At 63.3% G+C, this 19112-nt stretch overlaps 1 protein-coding gene across 7 annotated transcripts in view; it reads right to left on the bottom strand.

Moving 5' to 3' along the window:
* The window catches only part of CCDC57 (coiled-coil domain containing 57), a 56341-nt gene that overhangs the window by 30324 nt on the left and 6905 nt on the right, over positions 1–19112 (bottom strand). For 5 of the 7 annotated variants that reach the window (XM_053910851.2, XM_053910848.1, XM_053910849.1 and 2 more), the window contains exons 2-13: positions 16856–17270; positions 15645–15753; positions 11955–12056; positions 10811–10968; positions 10608–10682; positions 8465–8665; positions 7900–8058; positions 4715–4877; positions 4228–4353; positions 3181–3391; positions 2494–2646; positions 774–877 (exon numbers count right to left, since the gene is read on the bottom strand). In XM_053910851.2, the coding sequence (XP_053766826.1) occupies positions 774–877; positions 2494–2646; positions 3181–3391; positions 4228–4353; positions 4715–4877; positions 7900–8058; positions 8465–8665; positions 10608–10682; positions 10811–10968; positions 11955–12056; positions 15645–15753; positions 16856–17262 (1968 nt within the window). In that variant the 5' untranslated portion in view covers positions 17263–17270. Of the gene's footprint in view, positions 1–773; positions 878–2493; positions 2647–3180; positions 3392–4227; positions 4354–4714; positions 4878–7899; positions 8059–8464; positions 8666–10607; positions 10683–10810; positions 10969–11954; positions 12057–15644; positions 15754–16855; positions 17271–19112 lie in introns of those variants that run through there. The other 2 variants (XM_053910852.2, XM_053910853.1) reach the window with 2 other exon arrangements.

Consider the following 19112-nt stretch of genomic DNA (forward strand, 5'->3'; position numbering starts at 1 on the left):
CCCCCCCCCACCCCGACATTCAGAGGGACAAGGACAGGCACCTAGAAGACCCTCGACTCTTCCCCCGTGGCACCCTCAGCAGGGTCAGTACGGGGACCCTGAAGTGAAGTCCTGATGAATACTGAGTCCTCACATTTGTCACACACACACTAAAAAGGGCGATCGTCTGGTAGACACTATTAACTAAAGAATAAACATGTCCTGGCTGGTGTGGCTCAGTGGACTGAGCGCAGGCCTGCAAACCAAAGAGCTGGCGATTCGATTCCCAGTCAGGGCACATGCCTGGGTCGGGGGCCAGGTCCCCAGTAGGGGGCGCTCGAGAGACAACCACACACTGATGTTTCTCTCCCTCTTTCTCCCTCCCTACCCCTCTCTAAAAATAAACAAACATCTTTAAAAAATAAATGATAAAAAATAAAAAACACTTCGAGGTGGAGGTGGTCGCTTTCCCCGGAAGATCGAACCACCTGTGATTTCCAAGACAAAACGGGAATCTCGCAGGAAGTGTCCGTCCCCGGGGGGTCGTGCGTGTGTGCCGTGCGTGAGGAATGGGGACGGGGAGCGCGGCAGCCGTGAGGCCCCCACACGTGTGCATCTCCCTGCTGTGGCGGACGTGGACTTGACCGCCCTTCTGTCTGCTTGTGGGGCCGCAGTCACTGCCTCCTTGCAGGGAAGCAGGCACAGAGGTGTCCGGGGCGCGAAGGAGGCCGTAGGCTGCCCTCCCAGGAACGCTCCCCAGTCCGAGACCCACTCAGCCTGCCGGGAGGCCGCACCTGCTGTCGGAGCCGGACCACCAGGAGGTTCAGCAGACGTGTCCTGTCTCCCAGCCGCCTGAGCGCCAACCCCAGGGACACGCTGTTGGGGGGCGTGGTGTCTCCTGTGGAAAGAGGCCTGTCAGGCCAGATCCCTAAAGCTGTGAGGCCCTGTGTTGTCCAGGGCAGGCACACGAGCTTCTCTGCCTCCACCAAGGATGCCCCCGTCACCGCTGGCCCCATGACATGAGCAGGGGCGGGGGGCCCTGTGGGGACTGAGTCCAGTTCAGCGCAGGCTGAGAGTGCAGGGCCCCTGCAGGGAGGCCCCCACCCCTGCCCTCCTCGGCTGAGTGTCGTGAAGACACTGGGGACAGAGCTCAGGGGACGTGCCCACAGCCAAACCCCAAATGCTCACAGCCACAGGGGCTTGTTTCACAAAAGAGGGGCTGGAAACTCCAGGCGCTGACACCCACGTCGGAAAATGAGAGGCAGAGCCACCGGCACAACAGAAGGGACACAAGAGTAGAGCCTTGTGAGAGGCAAGGGGACAGGGCAGACCTAGAGCTGGCCCTCTGGGCAGGCTCTCCACCCCGCTGTCGGGGTGCCCGGAGGGGCCCACGCAGGGACCAGTGGCATCCGCAACGGCCAAGGCTCAGAGCGGGCCCAGTGGGGCGTGGCCTCGGGCAACGCTCGGACGCACCCACTGAAATGCGAGCGGAATGCACGGAGAAACCACGGGCTGCCTGTTACAAGCGCACTTCAAGCCCCACCGCGGGGTCGGATCGCGAAGGTTGATGTGCAAACACCAATCGGGAGCAGGCGGCCTGGTGGGTGCCAGGGCCGGCGTCACCAAGGACGGGAGGGCCAGCGCACAAGGGGTGCAGAACAGCTCCAGGTCCGTGTGGCTAACAACCAAGCGCCAGCACACACTGAGCAGAAACGGGCAAAACTGGGGCAAAAAAAAAGATTTGTTTTAAAGTAGGAAGAGAAAGAGAGTTCCTTAATCTGACCAGAAAACAAAACCCAAGGAGAAAGACAAGGCAGCCACCCTGGGGAAGCAAGAACTTCCGTGATTTCAGACGAGGGGCTGCAGGCGGTGGGGGACCCCGCTAGCCATCTGCATGGGCCAGCACCCGGGCAGGGCGAGGGGCGTCCGAGCGTGCGGCGGGCAGCCTGGCCTGGCCACCAGAACCCTGGCCGGCCAGGAAGGATGCTCACGTCCAGGCAATGTGACAGAGATGTAAGCGGACCAAGGACGCTGGGAGCCGGGTTTCTCGCCATCGAAGCCGGAGTCAGAACAATGAAAAAGGAGACGGCAGGAATGCCCCGCGAGGCTGGACGAGCCGCCAGACGGGCCAGCAAGTCTGTCTTGAGAGTGAGACCTTTCGCTTGCCAGCCTGTGGCAGCCACCCAGCCGCTTGAGCGGATCCCGCCCACCCCACAGAGCACCCGGAAAGCCTCTCGATAAACAGGACGCTGCCAAAGGAAACCACAAGCAGCGTGTCCCGAGCCCCCGGCGGTGGCACTGAACACAGCGAGGGCAGCCAAGCACAGTGAGGGTGGCGGGGAGCCAGACAGAGCGGGCACTGCGTGAGCCCCTCTGCACGGAGCGAGCGGGCCAGGCGTTGGGATGGGTGGGCCTGGTGCTGGGAAGGGAGCCCTGAGCTCCACATTCACACTTCGGTTTAGAACGGAGGGTGTTCCTGGGACAGAGCCCGTGGTGCACAGACCGGATGCTCACCGCTGGCTTCTGCTGCGGGAGGGACGCTGGGCGGGGCGTCGCTCTGTGAGGAGGGCACCTTCCGAGGCTCTGGCACATCTCCCAGCTGTTCTTCCAGTGTCTTAAACTTGCACTTGAGATTTCGTATTTCTGCTTCAAGGGCCAGAACATAATCTGCCAAATAAAACATGCAACCTGGTAGGCAGGTGCGTGCAGGGACGGAGGGACGGACATCCGTGCAGTCAGCATTCCTGGGGCAGGGGCTCCAGCCGCTGGAGCTGCCCCCTCGCTGCCCCATCCGCCCCCTGTGTCCCGGTACCTGTGGGCCGTCCCCCCTTGGCCGCCAGAGTGCAGTGTCTGGGCACCAGCTGGCCCGCCTCTGCAGGGGCTCAGCCATCAGGAGAAAGTGGAGTCTTGAGTCTCAGCGGCCTGGGGTCCCTCTACCCACAGCCTCCACAGGACCCCATGTGCCCCTGCAGGCACCCTCCCAGGACAGGCCTGCTGCCCGCCAGCCCAGTCCCGGCCTGAGTCTCGCTCGGGCTTCTCAGTGAGTCAGGCACCCCTCACCCCCTTCCGCTTCTCACCCACGTGTAAAACTGCCCCCAGGCCCCCGGCCCTGGAGGAAGGCGGCTGACCACCAGGTGCTCAGGTCTGAGCTCCGGGGAAACCTGGGGGCCCAGTGGAGCCCCGTCCCGGCCCCGCACTCACCAGGGGTGGCAGGCTGTGCATCAGGCTGCGGCTCGAGGGCCGCATCTCCGGCCGGCTGGGTGGGAGGCAGCCCCTGCTCGCTCAGAGCCTCCATCTGCGTCCTCATGCGGGCGACGGCATCGCGCAGGCTAGCGTTCTGCTCCTGCAGCCGCCGGATCTCCCCAGACGGGAAACTGGAACTGGCTTCTTCTCCCGGACGCCCCGGGGGCCCCTGCCAGACACAAGACGGGGAGAGGTGGTGGCTCTGGCAACAGAGGAAGGCGACGGCCGCTGCTGGCCAGAGGCCACATTGTCCTGGTGCCTCCTGCCCTCTTGGCCCCGCTCCCTGGTGCCCCTCACTGGTCCTCAAGTCCCTCGGAGCAGCGGCCCTCCTCCCTGCTCTGACAGAATCACGAAAGACCTCTTTCTTCTCGGAGCTGACTTTATTGAGAAATTTGGGGACCCTTCGTTTGCAGTGAAAAAGTCCTTGGCCACCTGCCAGGTGCCTGTGACAAAGACACAGACAGGGACAAGTGCCGGTGAGGATGCGGAGAAAGGGAACCACGTGCACCGGGACAGCTGACACAGGCAGCCGCTGCGGAAAGCCTGGCGCTGTGAGCGAGCAATGCCTCTCCCAGGGGGCCGCGCGTGTCCTCTGGGCAACCCTCGTGATGGCCGCCCTGCGGAAACACTCAGACGTCCGGCAGCGGACACGTGGACGCACCGAGTCTAAGGCGAGGGCACGCACCACCCCCGAGGAAAGACTCGAGGGGGGGCGCGGGGCGCTGCCTGCAAGGGGCTGGCTGTCAGGACGCTGCACGGAGGCTCCAGGGCTTAGGGCGAAACAAGAACAGGAGGAGAGGAGCCGCGTGGGCTGTGCAGACAAAACCAGACCCTCCGAAACACAAAGCAGCCCCCACCGGAGGGTCTACGAGCAGAGCAGACCAGACTGGGCCGGAGAGAAGCCGGTGGACGCAGACCGCAGCGAACACTCACCCTCCAGCACAGGGTGGGACCAGCGGCGCAGCAGAGACGTGAGGGGAGGGCGGGGAGGCTGGGGGTGCTAACCTGCAGCTCCTGCTCAGGGAGGAGACCGTGGGTTCGCAGGGCCTGATCTCTCTCGAGGGTCACGGCCTTCAGCACCACCTCCTGATCATGCAGCTTCCGCTCCGCCTCCTGGAGCTTGGCAGCAACCTGGGGAATGTGGGACTTGCTCACCTCGGGAGGGCTGGGGGGCAGGCCCAGACCTCTGGCGTCGCACAGTGACCGGGCCCCAGGCACGGCCCCCTCTCTCTCGTCCCTGCCACTCTTCCTCCCGGCTGCCCGGACCTGCTGCACAGGGACCTGGGCACCGTCCCAGCTGGCCAGTCGGAGATGCAGCTAAGGAAGCGCCACGAGAGGCCCGTGGCCGGGCAGGGGCACATTGGTCAGGACAGCTGGGGTTGTCACTGGTCGAAGTGCTTCACGAGGATCGCGTTTCCAAATCCAAGGGTAACTAGCCCAGATCCCACCTCCACGGAGTGCATGGTCCACGGCGGGGCCTGGGGGGGCTCACCTGCTCTCTGGCCATGGTCAGCCCCTGGATCAGCTCCTCAGACTGGCGGTAGTGGTCCCTCTCCAGGCCGGCACAGCGCCGCTGCCAGTCTAGGCCCAGCTGCACCTTGTCGCGCTGCAGGCTCTGCTCCCTCTCCGCGGCCAGAGACAGCTGCCGCTGGTACCTGCGGGCGTGAAAGTCACCAGTGTCACTCCGTCCTGTTGAGGGGGAGACGTGCAGGTGAGGCGGGTGCCCGGGGCCGTGGCCGCACCCTCCCGCCTGTCCCTGTGCACGCGGACACCGGCCTGCTCGTGGCTGGCGGCTGAGGGGTTTCTGCGTTTGGACGTGGAGGAGACGCACACCTCAGACAAGCTTGGGCACAGTGGCAAGCACACGGCCAGGGCCCCCAGCACTGAGAACACCCAGCCCGTGAAGACATGGTCAGACTTAAGCAGGAGAAGAGCCAGTGTGCAGGAGGAGGGGGGAGGGCGCCTCAGCTGCGGACGCAAACCCGAGAGCGAGGGGGTGTGCGGATGGAGGAACATCCTGGATGCAGCCATCCTGGGTACAGCCGTGAGCTGGAGGGTCAAGAGAGAACCTTCCAGAATGGAGAAGACACCTACTGAACAGGAGGTCTAGAGAGACCAGAACAGAGGGAAGAAGCCACCGAGGAGACGAATGAGAAAGCGGGCACCAGGAGAGACCCGTGCCTCCGGTGGGATCACCGCCAGGTGCTGCGGGGGCCCAAGGGACAGCACAGACGCCGGGACGCGCTCAGCACAGCCTCCTGAGGGCCGGGCTGTGCACAAGGAGGACGGCTGCTCGAGGGCCCGGCGGTGCTGAGTGACCCTCCAGCCTGCCCACTGGCCTGCAGGAAGTCGGTGCAGGCTGTGAGGGCCACAGGGCCAGGAGGGCTGACGGCGTCCCCTGACGACGACACCTGAATGTGCTGGGAGGGGAGCCCGAGCCGTAGAGCAGAGGGTAGCCGGCAGCACCAGCTGCCGGCAGGGCCAGCCTCCTGAGGCCCTGAGGAGGGACCTTGCCAAGCTGTGCCTGGAGCCCAGAGCCCAGAGCCGGGGAAACCAGTGGGTGCGGATGAACGACGACACCCGGTCTGCAGGCTTGGTCACAGAGCAGCAGTGAGGTCACACGGACAGGGCTGAGAGTCCAGGGGGGAGGCGACGTGGAAGTGGGGTCCTGCCCCGGCTGCAGCGGTGGCTACTCGAGAGGGCAAAGATACAGCCTCAGAGGCTCGCGGCTCATCACTGGCAGAGGCACAGGAACAGGCTTCTCAGCCCCCGGGAACGGACCACAAACAGTGATGATGGAATCAGCCCCAAAATAGTTTCGGGATCGGAGGCGGCCGTGCACATACGGAACCAACAGCAAAGGGTCCGGAGTGGTAACTCAGGTGCTGCGGGGGGCGTGGCAACCTGGGGGGTGTCACCGCGCAGCCCCACGCGGACACACGTCCCCCACACCCTCCCGCACACGTGACAGCCGAGTCACTGCAGACCAGCCAGCGGGCGGGAGGAGGGCTTGGTGTGGGAGGGAGCGGCGTGCCTCATGCAGAGGAACGGCAGTGACCGCAGCGCCGCCAGAGACCGTCACGGAGAGAACTCTCCCCTGGAATCTTCCATCCTGGAAACAGGCTTCAGACAGATAAAGCCCAGAAATGCCAGAGGCCGTGGGCGGGGGGAGGCGGGGCCGGAGAAAACTGGACCCCAGGAAACGTGGACACTGATTGGTGAAAACGAAGAGCATCAGAAATAAACATTAGAAAAAGTATAGAGCTTTCACTCTCATTTTAAGTTTTCAATCAAAGGGCACTTGTCCCATCAAGTGAAAAACAACCGTGTCAGTGACCGAAGGTGACAAAGTCGCGTGTGAGACGACAGTAGCCAGAAGGGGGACGAGAAGCAGAAGGTCGTGAGGAGGCCCCATCGCACGAACTGTGATCGCGGAACAATCGCTAAAGAAGCAGAACAGAGAGGGTTTTTTCAGTCCTCGGGGAGGACATGCTTACTGATTTGAGAGAGAGAGGAAGGCTGGGTGGGAGAGAGAGAAACATCCATCGGCTGCCTCCCACACCTGCCCCGACCAGGGGTCAACCTGCAACCTTCCGGGGTGGGGCCGACGCTCCAACCCACCGAACCACCCGGCCAGGGCAGAGCAAAGAGCTTTTACTGAGACAACAGTGGACAGAAAATGAAACCCTAAAAAAAAAAACTCAATTGATTTTCAAAAGGCAGGAAAAAAAACTCAGGAGGAACAGAAACCAAGCACCAAGCTGGAAATGTAAACCCAAACATGTCAATAAAAGCATTAAATTATCTAAATATTCAAATGAGCAGCAGGGATTGTCCCACAAGATAGAAAAAAAAGCTGGACTCCACCAAGGCCACAGGCAGGAAACGCACTTAAATAACACAGCACAGCAAAGGGAGAGAGGGGCCCCCAGGCTCCGGGCAGGAACTGGGGGCCAGTCAGCACCAGGAGCAGGCAGGGACCTCCCTAGAACAAGGGCAATTCCTGGGGAGCCGTGACAACCGCGGGAGCAGGAGCCCTTTGCCCTTCGGGAGGGTTCCGCCCTCATGCCCTCAGAGCCGGCAGGCAGCTCACCGAGCAGCACGGTGCGGACTCCGATGCCCTCTGCTGGCAGCTGTCAGAACCGCGAGGGCCCCGGGGCCCCGTGAGTCGCTGGGAGAGGACCCCCTGCAGCCACAAAGCCGACGCACACCGCAGAGCCCACGTTGTGCAGGACGCGTTCTCTGTCCCAACAGCACCGAGTGGGGTATCTGCAACAGAATGTATCTGGAAATCTCAAAATAACGGGTCGAGCAACACACTTCCACGTAACCCATGGACCAAAGACGAAATCGCAAGGAAATTAGGAAATATCAAAATGTGTGGGATACAACTTAATGCCTGAAAGAAAATTTCTAGCATTAAACGCTTGTATTTCTTTGAAAAGGGGAATGGTCCGAAGTTAATCATCCAAGATTCCGCCGCCGGAAGTCATCAGAACGACATTGAATCAAAGCCGAAGGAAATACTCAGAAGGAAACAGTAAGGACAGGTAGGAATGAAATTGAAGATGGGAAGACAACTGAGGGAAATTCTATTTCTGTTTCTGCTCTTGTCTTTCTTCCCCAGAGGATGCGAACCAGGCACCCGGGGCCCAGGGCCACCCAGGGGACAGTCACCTGCCGATGTCCTGCTGGCACCGGGCCAGCTGTGCCTGGAGCTCCGCCTCCTCTTCCTGCAGCGACTGGACCCGCAGGTCCCTGGAGGTCACCTCCTTCGACAGCTGGGCGACCTGGGCGTCCCAGCCGGATCTCAGCGTGGACGCCTCCTCCCGCAGTCTAGGCGGGAGCACGGCTGTGAGTGCGCAGCGTTTCTGTGGTGCGAGGCCCCGCACCCCCCCCCCACAACGGCGCAGCCCTCGGGGGATGCGGCAGGCCGGAGTCGCTTCCACCCTCGTGTGTCCACAGGGGCAGGAGGTGGCCCCCTCACCCGGACAGCAGACGGCCCCTCCCACCACCCGGGTGTCAGCCACGGCCCGGCTGACACAGGACAAGCACGTCCCTGCCCGGTGCGTGGGGGACGGGCGTCACCTTGCCCCGCCCTGCACCGCTACTGTAGCAGCACAGAAATGCAAAGCAGCTGAGCAGCGACTTTTTTCGGGCAGGTTTAACGTCCTCTCTCATCGGCACGTGTGGTTCACACACAGAGCGGCCTGCGCCAGCACGCTCCCGGGGCCGCACTCACTTGGCGATGGCGGCGTCCCTCTCCTTCAGAGCGTCCGCCTGCCTCCACTCGGCCCGGCGGGCCTGCAGCTCCAGGGCCTCGCACTGGGCCTGCACCTCGAGGACCCGGGCCTCCAGCTCCCGCAGTTGCTCCGCGTGGGCATCCTTCACCGAGGCCAGCACCGCGTCCCTTTCCCGGGCCGTGCGGTCGAGCTCCTCATGCCTGGAAGACAATGGGGCCCACAGGGCTCACGCAGGGCCTGCTGTGCGCCCCGGGTGTGGCGCACCCCCCCCAGTACTCTGGGGTGGGGGCTGTGCAGATGGAAGACGGCTCCTCTGCCCGTCGCTCCCCACACAGCCGGGACTGAGCAGCTAGAGCTGGTGGCCCCACGGCAGGAAGAGGCCAGAAGCAGGCCCTTCAGTCAAGCGCACGGGCGATGCCACCGGCAGCATCCTCGTGACACGTGAAAGCCACGTGTCTCCCTCCCTGCTCCACCCGCTCCACTCCTGGGAGAGGCCCGCCCGGCAAGGCCGAGGCACTGACGCGCAGAGGGACCCAGTCACCAGGAGAGATGTCCACCTTGAGCACATACCAGGCTGCTGTGCGTGCCGCTGACGCCTGGCAGGTGATGCTCATGACCTTTATTTTATTTTGTCCAACAGAAGTAAAAAGCCCTGAAAACCGCAATTCCCAGGATTCTTCTAGGTCTCCGTCAGCATCATTCCAGGGTCCATGTCACAAGTCACCCTGTGCCCCCTCACTCGCCCGCTGGCGCCTCCTGCCTCCCTATTGCGGGAAAGGCCTGCCCACAGGGCCGGAGGAACGGAGGGCAGGCCTGCTGTCTGTCTCCAAAGGCGAAGACCAAGCCTCCGGCCGTGGACGGTTCCACAGCTGCGCAGCGAGGCACACGCAGCTGTCACCTGAGCTGCAGGGCCGTCCCGAGGCGAGGTGTCTGTGCTGACCCCACTCCAAGGACGTGGTGTCCGTGGGTCTGGCACCTTCGCACTGAACTCCCTTTCTCCGCAGCCGTGGGCCGTCCACCACCCAAGGTGCGGCTGAGGACACGCTGCAAACGCACATGGAGGAGCGCGTCTGAGCTGCCCCCGCCCTGGCTCTGAAGGAAGGCGGCCCCTGGGGGCGTGGTGAGCCCCTGCCCTGCCCCGAAGCCAAGTCTGCACCTCTGAGGTTCTGGGAACTGAGAGCTGACAGGAGACGGGAGCGTTTATTTCACAGCCTCAGCGCCGGGCCTTCTCCCCTTCTCCCCACACCGGCAGTCCTGCTGAGTCGGCAGGCACACGCAGTGGTCACAGAACATGTCTTCATAAAGCCTTTTACCTAAACTTCGGGAAGCTGCCAGGGCGAACGACGCTGCCCCCTGGGTGCAGACCCCTTGCCAGCAGCACTGCCTGGCCTCCGTCCTCTGGGGCTGCCGCGGCCAGGCCAGCAGATGGCCCAACGCCACTCCCCAGGGGAGGCCGGCAGGTGGCTCTCGGCGCGTGTCCTGAGGAGCAGGGGGGAGCCCTGCAGGTCCTGCCCAGGGGCGCGGGGGCCATGTAGAGCCCTGGTCTGGGCAGCAGAGCCACTCACTCCCAAACACACATGACAGGTCAGTCAACGGTACCAGCTTCGCAGCACCGGCTGCTGTTTGGCCAAGTCCGCTCACAATCATCGCAACAGCCTAACGTAGGAGCAGTGACCCCAGCGAGTTCCCTTTTCTTGTTTGTGGGCACATGCACACTGTTCAGATAACACTGCTGGTCGGGGGGTGGAGCCGCGACAGGAGCCCTGGAGGGAAAGGGGGCAGCCCTCTGCGGCCTGCGCTCCCTAACCCAGAGGCTGCAGCGGGCGTGGCGTTGCCGGGTATGGCGTCGCCATGGCGTTTCGGCACACACCAGAGTCACTGGGCAGCTGGCTGTAGCTCTTGATGCCAGTATTCACAGTGTGCTGGAGATCACATTCATTGTCAACGAGCTCAATTTATAATGTAAAAGGTTCTAGACGTAGCCTTGAGCACAGACCAGGAGGGACGGTGCTTCTCCAGCCTCTCCGGCTGAGGCCACGGGCCTGGACTGCAGCCCAGCACTGCCGGCAGGGTCGGGCCGTTGAGACCAAGTGCCCATGTTGCCTGCTCACACCATCGGCACCGGGAGCCGGAAATACTCACTTCCTCTTGAATGTCTCCTCTTCTTTCTTCCGGGTCATCTGCACAGACTGCAGTCTGCCCTCCAAGTCTTTTATCCTGCAAAGACCCAAGCATTGGAGGGAAGCCCGCCTGCAACCAGCAGGACAGGCACCCCCTCCAGACAGGGCCCCCACCAGGCAGCAGGGCGGCCCCTCCCCCCGAGAGGATGCAGGAGGGACCCGCACCGGGCATCCTTCATGGCGGCGAGGTCCCTGAGCTCCCAGGCGGCCCGCTGCAGCCGGTCCTCCAGCTCCGAGCTGGTGGCCTGTGCACTCTGCAGAGATTCTGCAGCCTGGGCGCCTGCCTCCCTCAGAGCTGCCAGCTCCTCGTTCAGCAGCTTCACCTGGGGGACAGGAAGGGCCTTCAGAGTGGAGGTGGGGAAGCGGCGTCACCCCGTATCAGGACTGGGGGACAGTGTCCTCACACAGCCCCTGTGGGCGGCAGGGTACCCCCAGTGGGGCCTGCACGACCCAGCCTGTGGCCCCAGCAGCCCCGTGACCCGCCTCGTCGCCTGGCATGGGCTGTGAATAGTATTTAAATCTGGACTCACACGTGCATGCGGAGGTTGAGAGGATGTGGCCCAAACCCTGGCCACACACTCAAGTTTCAAATAACCTCTCTGGCATCACTCTCCTCAACGTGGGGGGGGCGGGGGGGGGTGATGGCTGCTACCCCAAATCGCGCCAGGTGTAAGTTGTGAGGCCCGGGGAGCAGGGCAAGCAGCCAGTGTCCAGAGTCTGTGACCCACCCCCACAGCAGATGCGGGCAGGGTCTGCACAGCCCTCCCATCCTGCAGCCCCTCCCCCAACCGAGTGCCCCCACACTGCCGAGCACAGGGTCATCCCCACGATCCCTTCTCTCCTGGCGCCCTGGTGAGGGTCCCTTGCGGGCAGCCCCAGCCTCGAGGTCTGGGCAGCACTCTTCTGGAGGGAGCAGTCCAGGGACTTGCTCAGAAGGGCAGGCAGGGCCAAGGGGACTGAGAGGGGCTGGGTCCAGGCCACGGCCACGGAAAGCCACCAGTACTGTGAGGAGGCCGGGGCCTGGAGGAGGGGCCCACCGACCCCTCGGGCTGGGCTACTGTCTCACTAACGCCTGGCCATACCTGGCCCGCTGTGCCCGGCAGGGCCGCTGGGCAGGGTGGGTACTGCCCCAACTTCCGCCTCCCCTGCTGACCCCCACCCCTGCAGGCCAGACCCCATCTTGGTGCCAAAGACCAGGTGTGGGTGCCTGACCCCCAAGCCCTGGTAGCGTTGAGCTCCTGCAAAGGAGGAGGCCTTGTGGGCACCCGACTCCCAGCTCAGGCCCCAGCCTGGCAGATGCTCCCACTACCTTGAGTTCATGTGCCAAGACCACGCCGCTCACACTGTCCGCATGCAGCTGGAATGCCTGCTCCCGCTTCTGCATTTCGGATTCAAACTCCAGCAGCAGCTCCTGGAGCAGGGAGGGTTCGGGGTGAATGGGGCGGGGCCTTGCAGAGACCCGGCACTTGTAAGCTGGTGGCACTGATGGGTCTGTGGTGTGTCCTCAATGTCAACATTTTCTGCTCTGCACTGGGGCCCCACCCAGCATCCCTCCTACTGGGAAGACTCCTGCCCCCCAGAGGGCCTATTGGGAGGACAGTCCAGAGTCCCCCTCCCACAAACAGCCCATTAGCCCAGTGGCTGGGGCCACGGAGCCTGGGGATGGGGTGCAGGGAGCCCGCTTGCTCGCCCATCAGGAATGCCGGTTGCCACTCTCAGGGCTCGAGTGGGGCCTCAGAGGCTCCTGCGCAGAAGTGAAATCGAAAAATGCGCTTTACTGCTTTGCCCTCTGAGAGCCAAATGAAGCGCCAGGGGTCACATGAGTGACTGATGGAACCAGAGCAGGACAGTCCTTGGCACCGGCTCCCGTGACCCAGGACAAGGAAGCACCTGGTTTCTGCTCCAGCTCTGCAGGCTGTGGCCACCAGGGGGCAGTGGGCCCCAGGCCTGGGACGGTGGGGATGGGGGACAGGGTAAGCAGGGCCTATGCTGAGGGGTGTCAGCCCAGGAAGGAGAACCCACTGCCCATGCACCACTGTACCCACAGCCTTGTGTCCCCACCACCCCCAGGCATGGCCGCCTCCTGGCAACCCTCTTCTCTTGCCCCGGGAGTCCTCTCCCCCTAGGCCCCCTCTGGCGCCCTGCAGCCAAAGTCCCCCTCACCTGCCCCCTCTCCCCAGTCAAGGCTCAACCTGGACGACCCCAGCCGGACAGCTGTTTGTCTACGTCCACCCCCTGGGGGGCCCCAGGTTCCCAGCTCTGAACCCTGGGGCCCCCACCCCCATCTCAGTCAGTGGCTACCTGCCGGGCTGCCCAGGCAAACACCCACCCCACACAGTCCCCGGCTCAGTACACGGCCAGTCAGTGTGTCCTCAGCACCTGTTCCTGCCTCCTCCTCCATTCCAGGTGTACCCAGAACCTGCCCGCCTCCCCCAGGCCCCCAGGGGCCCACACCCTCCCCTCGGCTGGCCCGCAGCAGAACCCTCCTCGCAGTCCCCGACCCAGCCCCACAGTCTGTCCCCAACCCAGCTGCAGATGGGCCCTTGCCACAAAGGCCATTTGGCTTTTTTTCTGTAAAATTAGAGACACATTTTTCATTTTCACCAGTAACTTTACTGATTTGGATATTTTGAGTGGGTCAGCTGTGTCCTGCGTGATGTGATGTTGCTTTTCTCAGTTAATCTCTCAGTTTGACCATTGCTCCCACTTCCACTGAGCTACCCGACCGTGGGGCATCGTCCAGCAGGAAGCTTCGCAAACCACTTCTGACACTTTCGATCAGTCACAGCACCTTCTCCATTCCCTGCACAAATCTTTTTTTTTTTCATTTCAGTTGCATTTTTACCTTTTTTGAAATAATAGAGCTTAACATGCCGTAAATGTTGCATATTTTCTTCCATCTTCAATATTAAAATGGCTACACAAAAATTCGCCAATTTTGGTAATTTTTTAAAATGCGCACTGACGTGACAGCTGTCCCGACACAATCTAACAAGTGTTTCGGATGAAGTTAAAGACGACTAAGGGCCACTAGAGCCACCGTGTGGAAACACCAGGAACTTCTCGGCCAGTCCGCGAGGGCCACCACGGAGCTCACCAGCCACTCTGCTCCAGGCCCAAAGCCGGTGCCCTCGCACCTGGAGCAGAGCACCCCCTGGCGAGGGCCTGGGAGCCTCGCCCCCAAAACCACCTGCACTCCCGACATGGGCCCCAGACTCCCTGAGCAAACGGGTGCCCACGGCTCCCTCACCCTCCGCACCTGCAGACATGGGCTCACATGTCCTGTTCTGGGGACACCGTTCTGACCACCGAGTTAAGAGGTCAGCCCCGCCCACCGTGTCCCACAGGTGACGCCCCCTCGGGCAGGGCAGCGCTGCAGGAACCCCTCTGTCTGTCACCCCTGCTCTGCCCCAGTGGCCCTGACCCCAAGCCCGCTCAGGAGCGCAGCCTGCGGTGGGCAGACGGCACGGTCCCCTCGCTTCACACTGTGTTTCTCAAGAGAAAGGTCTTCATCGGCGTGGAGTCGACTCCACCTCTGAGTCGATAATGGGCACGATGTGGGGACCAGCCCACAGGAGGCCCGTCTGTAACTGCCAGAACACGGGCAGCAGAGCAGGGTCCGAGAAAGGCCCACTGCAGCCCTGCACCGGCACGCCATGGACTTCGCGGAACCCCCAGACAAATGCTCCTGCGCCCCGGGCGTCGGCAGGCCGGGCAGCAGTGCGGGAGAGTGTACCAGCAGGCTCCCGCCCTTCCAGAGACCCGAGGCCCCGACATCGGAGAGGGGCCGGCTCGCCTGCCTGGGACCGGACCGCTGCCGAGAGCCCCTGAAGCGCCCTCTCCAGAAGTGCCCTGGTGCCTTTGAGGAAACCTCCTTGCTGTTAGAAAAGTTGGGACAGGCCTTTTCTCGTTGCCTGGCCCGGCCCTGCTTGGGCCCGAGGACACGGGAGGTCCCAGGTGTCAAACCTGCCCACAGCGGATGGAGAGCTGAATCCCGAGGGTCCCGAAGGAAAGGCCTCTGTGGGGACCCCTGTGAGCAGTGGCAGAGAAGGAGGGGCCACTGTGTCCCCCTCCACTGGCCTCGGCCGTGCATGAAAGGGCGGCCAGGGCCAGCTGTGTCCACAGACGCCTTTCCGCCCCATGGCCAGAACGATAGGCCTGTCCTTCTGGGGAGCGCGGACCCCGCGCAGGCCTGCGGGGCTCTCCGTGACAGGCGGGGGCTCGCTCAGCTTTGCTCTGAGAAGGAGGGTGTGGGCTGTGGTGTCCTGCCCCCCATGGGGCAGGTAACAGCAGTTGAGAGTCCCCACGGGGGGGCCTCTGGGACTCAGGTCGCAGCTCTGACACTTGCTGAGGGGACCCTGGGCGGGCCACCTCGTGCCTCCGCCCCACCTGTGCAGGCCGGAGCTGTGCCTGCATTGTGGGGAGCAGGGAAGCTCCTGTGTCACAAGGGGCTCCAGGAAGGCGGCTCCTTAAACACCAGCCTCGGCCGCAGGGCTCAGCTCAGCACAGCCTGGAAGGAGGCTGCGGGGCCCCTTCCCCTGGCAGCCGCACCCACGCGGCCCCACGACACATAGGCCCTGGCTGCCGCGCAGCCGAGCCGGTCAGAGGTCAGGCAGAGTCACCAAAACTGAGGGGAGAGCTTGGTGACAGGCGCGGTGTCGCCTGTCCGTGGCACATCTGCAGTTAGGCTTATGGTTACTCACTGTGCTTCTGGAAGAAACACAGGCTCACAAAGCCCGGCTCTCTTCCGCGGCCGCCGACTACGCTTCCTTCTGGCACACGCCAGGCAGGGGTGCTGCCGGCTCCGAGGAGCGAGCACCGCGAAGCCACGGTGGAGGGAGACCCAGGCATCAGCGGGCTCCCCACAGACCACAGAGGGCCCACCCCTCCACCCTGCCTTGACCCCACAGACTCCGGGCAGCCCACGACGGTCATCTCCCTGCCCCTCGGACACTCGGGACAGGCGGCCTGCGCAGGGACCCGACGCCACACATCCTACCTGCCTCTGCAGAGCGAGATGGCCATCGAGCTCCTCGAGCTTCCTCTCCAGCTTCCACTTCAGCTTCTCGTACTGTTCCCGCTGCTGGTCGATCTCCCCGTTCTTGTCACTGTGAGGAGACAATAGCGTGGACACGAGACTCGGCCAGTGGTCCTCAGAAGGACGCAGTTGCCAGGTGAGCTTTTGAGGCGTGAGCTGGTGCTTTGTTTTGCAGAGTTGGCTTCAGTGGGAGCCGGGGGCTGCGCTCACACCCGCCCCCGGGCCTTGCGGCCCCCCAGCCTGCTCGCTCCAACAGACAGGTGACTGCCCGCAACAGAGAGCGTGAAAGGGAGGCAGAGCCTCGATGCAGAATCCCCAGTGAGTCCAGGAAACACGCCGAGGGCCAGGGAAACCTCCGCTCGGGCGAGACAGGAGGTCAGCAGATGCCGACGCCAAGGGGACAGAGGCCGGCACTGCCCCACCAGGCCTGGAGGCCCCGCTGTCACCACGCCCCAGCCAGCAGTCCAGGACCCGCTCAGCATGAGGGGAGACCTCAGCAGAGGGAGAGGAGACGCAACAGGGGGCCCAGTGGACGTCTGAGAGCCGACAAGAGCAAGAACCTCGGGCTCACCCGCAGGGTGAGGACGACAGAGGACAGAGCCGGGACTCGTGGACTGAACAGTGGACGCCACCTGACCAAGGGACAGAGGGAGCGATGAAGAGCGCAGGCCACTGGAGCCATGGGGGCCTGCGGGGCGGCAAGAAAAGCGCCAGCGTTCACGTCCATGGGGCCCAGGGCACAAGGACACAGACGGAGGGATGGAAATGCATTCCGAGAAACTAATGGCTAACGATGCCCCAAATCTGGCAAAAATAAGTGGGCAAAGGACCCGAGGAGACACTTCACAGAATAACGTAAAGCACTTCGAGGACGTTGTGATCACTCAGCAGTGAGAGGAGGAAGATTGGTGGGCCCTGGAGGGCAGCCAGGCCACACCGGCCACGTGCACCAGCGCTACCTGCGGCGGGACCGCAGCGGCCCGACGGGCTCCGGGAGCGGCCGGCCTTGGCTGAAGGCCACAGCTCTTTCCCGGGACCCCAGGGAGGCGGTGTGGGGCGTGAACACCTGTTCAATGGGCCGCTGCCTGGCTCTGGGCCTGCCCAAGTGGACGGCCAGCGCCCACTGACAGGGATGTGGGCCTGCGCATGGGGAAGGAGCAGTGTGTCCCCACCTGTGGACCTGCTGCAGCGCCAGGCGGTGCTCCTGCTCCTTCCGCTGCTGCTGCTGCTGCAGGTCCTCCAGCCGCTGGGCCTCCCTGGCCAGCGCCTGCCGCAGCTTGGCTGCCTCGACCTTCAGCTCGCTCACCTCGGCCTGCCGGGCCTCCTCCAGCAGCCGGGCCTGGGCGAAGGCGGCGTCATAGTGCTCCAGCTCGCGGTCCCGCTCCTCCAGCACCTGCAGGTTGTAGACGAAGTCCTCCTGCAGGCGCTGCAGCCTGCTCTGGGCCTCCGCCAGCCTGCTGTGCGCCTCCTGCAGAGCTGCCTCCTGCAGCCGCGAGCGCTGGGCCTGCAGCGCCCTCCACTCCTCCTCCTTGCGAGCCAGCAGCTCGCTCAGGGCCTGCTCCGAGGGCGGCGGCGGCATCCCAGCAGCTGTGGCGAGAGGGGGCAGCTCTGTCAGGGCCTCTCGCTGTCCTTGACAAGGTCCCCGCAGAGCCTTGCTGACGCTGGCCGCTGCCACCAGCAGAGGCAGCAGGGGCTCCGGGCCAGCTCCGTGTTGCCTGGTCACACCGGGCGCTATAGTGCGAGGGACTCCCCAGGGCCCTGAGCACAAAGGTCCTGAGCGGCACACACATCTAAGTGCCATGCATGGGACACACGGCACAGGGGACAGCCCCGTCAAGAGCGGCACACAACACACACAGGAAGTAGCACACGAGTGACGCCTGCCATAGGCGACATGCATGCAGCGTGTGTCCGGGGTGACGCATGTTCCCTGGGCCACGGCCCTGTGCTGGGGCCAGGCTCTCTGGGAAACCAGGGCCAGGCCGGGCCAGGCCAGGCCACACCAGGCCAGCCACCAAGATCAGGGTCAGGGAAAGCCCAGGCACGGGACAATGAGGTGGTGCACTGGCCTCCACGGATGTTTGTCACACAGCCAGTGGGTGTGGGATGGCTGTCCCCACCCCCCTGAGCCCAGGGGACTGTGGTGGCATCAGTGCGGGGCTCGTGTGGGCTGGGAGTTCTGGGGATCCGGCAGGCCTGTCTGCGGAAACCAATGCACACGCCGGCCCCCACACACCGTGAACGCTCACAGGGATGGAGAGAGCGGCACGCTCCTCCACGGGCCCCAGACACCAGCACACGCAGGAACCCAAGGCAAACCCAACCCGAGGAGGGAGGGCACCGAGGGCGCCATGTCCCTGCCAGTCCCCCCCCACCCCGCTTCTGGCACAGGGCAGCCTGTGCTGCTTCCGCACCGGTCTCACCGAAGGATGGTCCCCAAATCTCCAAGGCCGAGGTTAACTGGCTTTAAACATCAGACTCAGTCAGCCAGCCGCTGTCCCCAGCAAATGCCTCCTTCTCAAGGGGACCCATGACATTTCTGGGAAAACTGCAGAAATCTCCTGTCACCCTGTCACCGCAGCTTTGCTGTGGTGTCCACGGTCCTCTAGGACACCTGTGGCCCAGCAGGGAGGGCCAGGACCACACCAGCCATCTCAGCATCTGTGAAACACCGAGCTTCCTCGCCCTTTAACCTCAGGTTGTAAGTTTACCCGTCAGGTATAAAGAGCTCCTGGAAACCCCCAGGCCTTAGGAAGGGGGAAACCAGTCCTCACGAAAGCCAAGGGCAGACACATGGCCCCGCGCAGATCCGGGCAGCAGGGGCGCATCCAGAGGACAGGGCAGCCAGCAGCAGGCGTGGTCGTGCCCCTGGGGCCACGAGGTTGCCGGCGCGATGACACTCTCTGCACACGGAGCACGGGGAGGAAGGCTGTGACGCAGGAGCTCCCAGCGCACAAGAGACTTGAGATGTCTCTTCACAGGCCAGCCAGAGCCACAAGGAATCAAACCGTTGACCCTCTGGTTTGCAGGCCGGCACTCAGTCCACTGAGCCACACCAGCCAGGGCCAGACCTTGATTTCTAAACACCACCTTCTACAGCAGAAGCACCAGCCCTCCTGAGGGAGCAACTGAGTCCAGGCTCGGTCACAGGGAGCACAAGGTGAGCCTGGAGCGGCGCGTGGGGCCAGAGGGAAGGGCAGTGGTCAGAGAGGCGGGGACATGCGAACGGAGCGCAGAAGCCAGCTTGAAAGGGCGCCTGATGCCTGAACCTGGACAAGCAGAGCAGCGGCATAAGCAGCAGTAGTGGATTATAAGCCGTGGGGTTAAGAAAAAAACTGCCTATACCAACATAAATAACAGAATAAATAGGAAAATGGAGAGAATGATTCTTTCTTACACTACAGTTCCAACTAATAAATGTAGAAGGAA

Source organism: Desmodus rotundus, chromosome 9 (assembly GCF_022682495.2).
Source record: "Desmodus rotundus isolate HL8 chromosome 9, HLdesRot8A.1, whole genome shotgun sequence".
NCBI classification, from domain to species: Eukaryota; Metazoa; Chordata; class Mammalia; order Chiroptera; family Phyllostomidae; genus Desmodus; species Desmodus rotundus.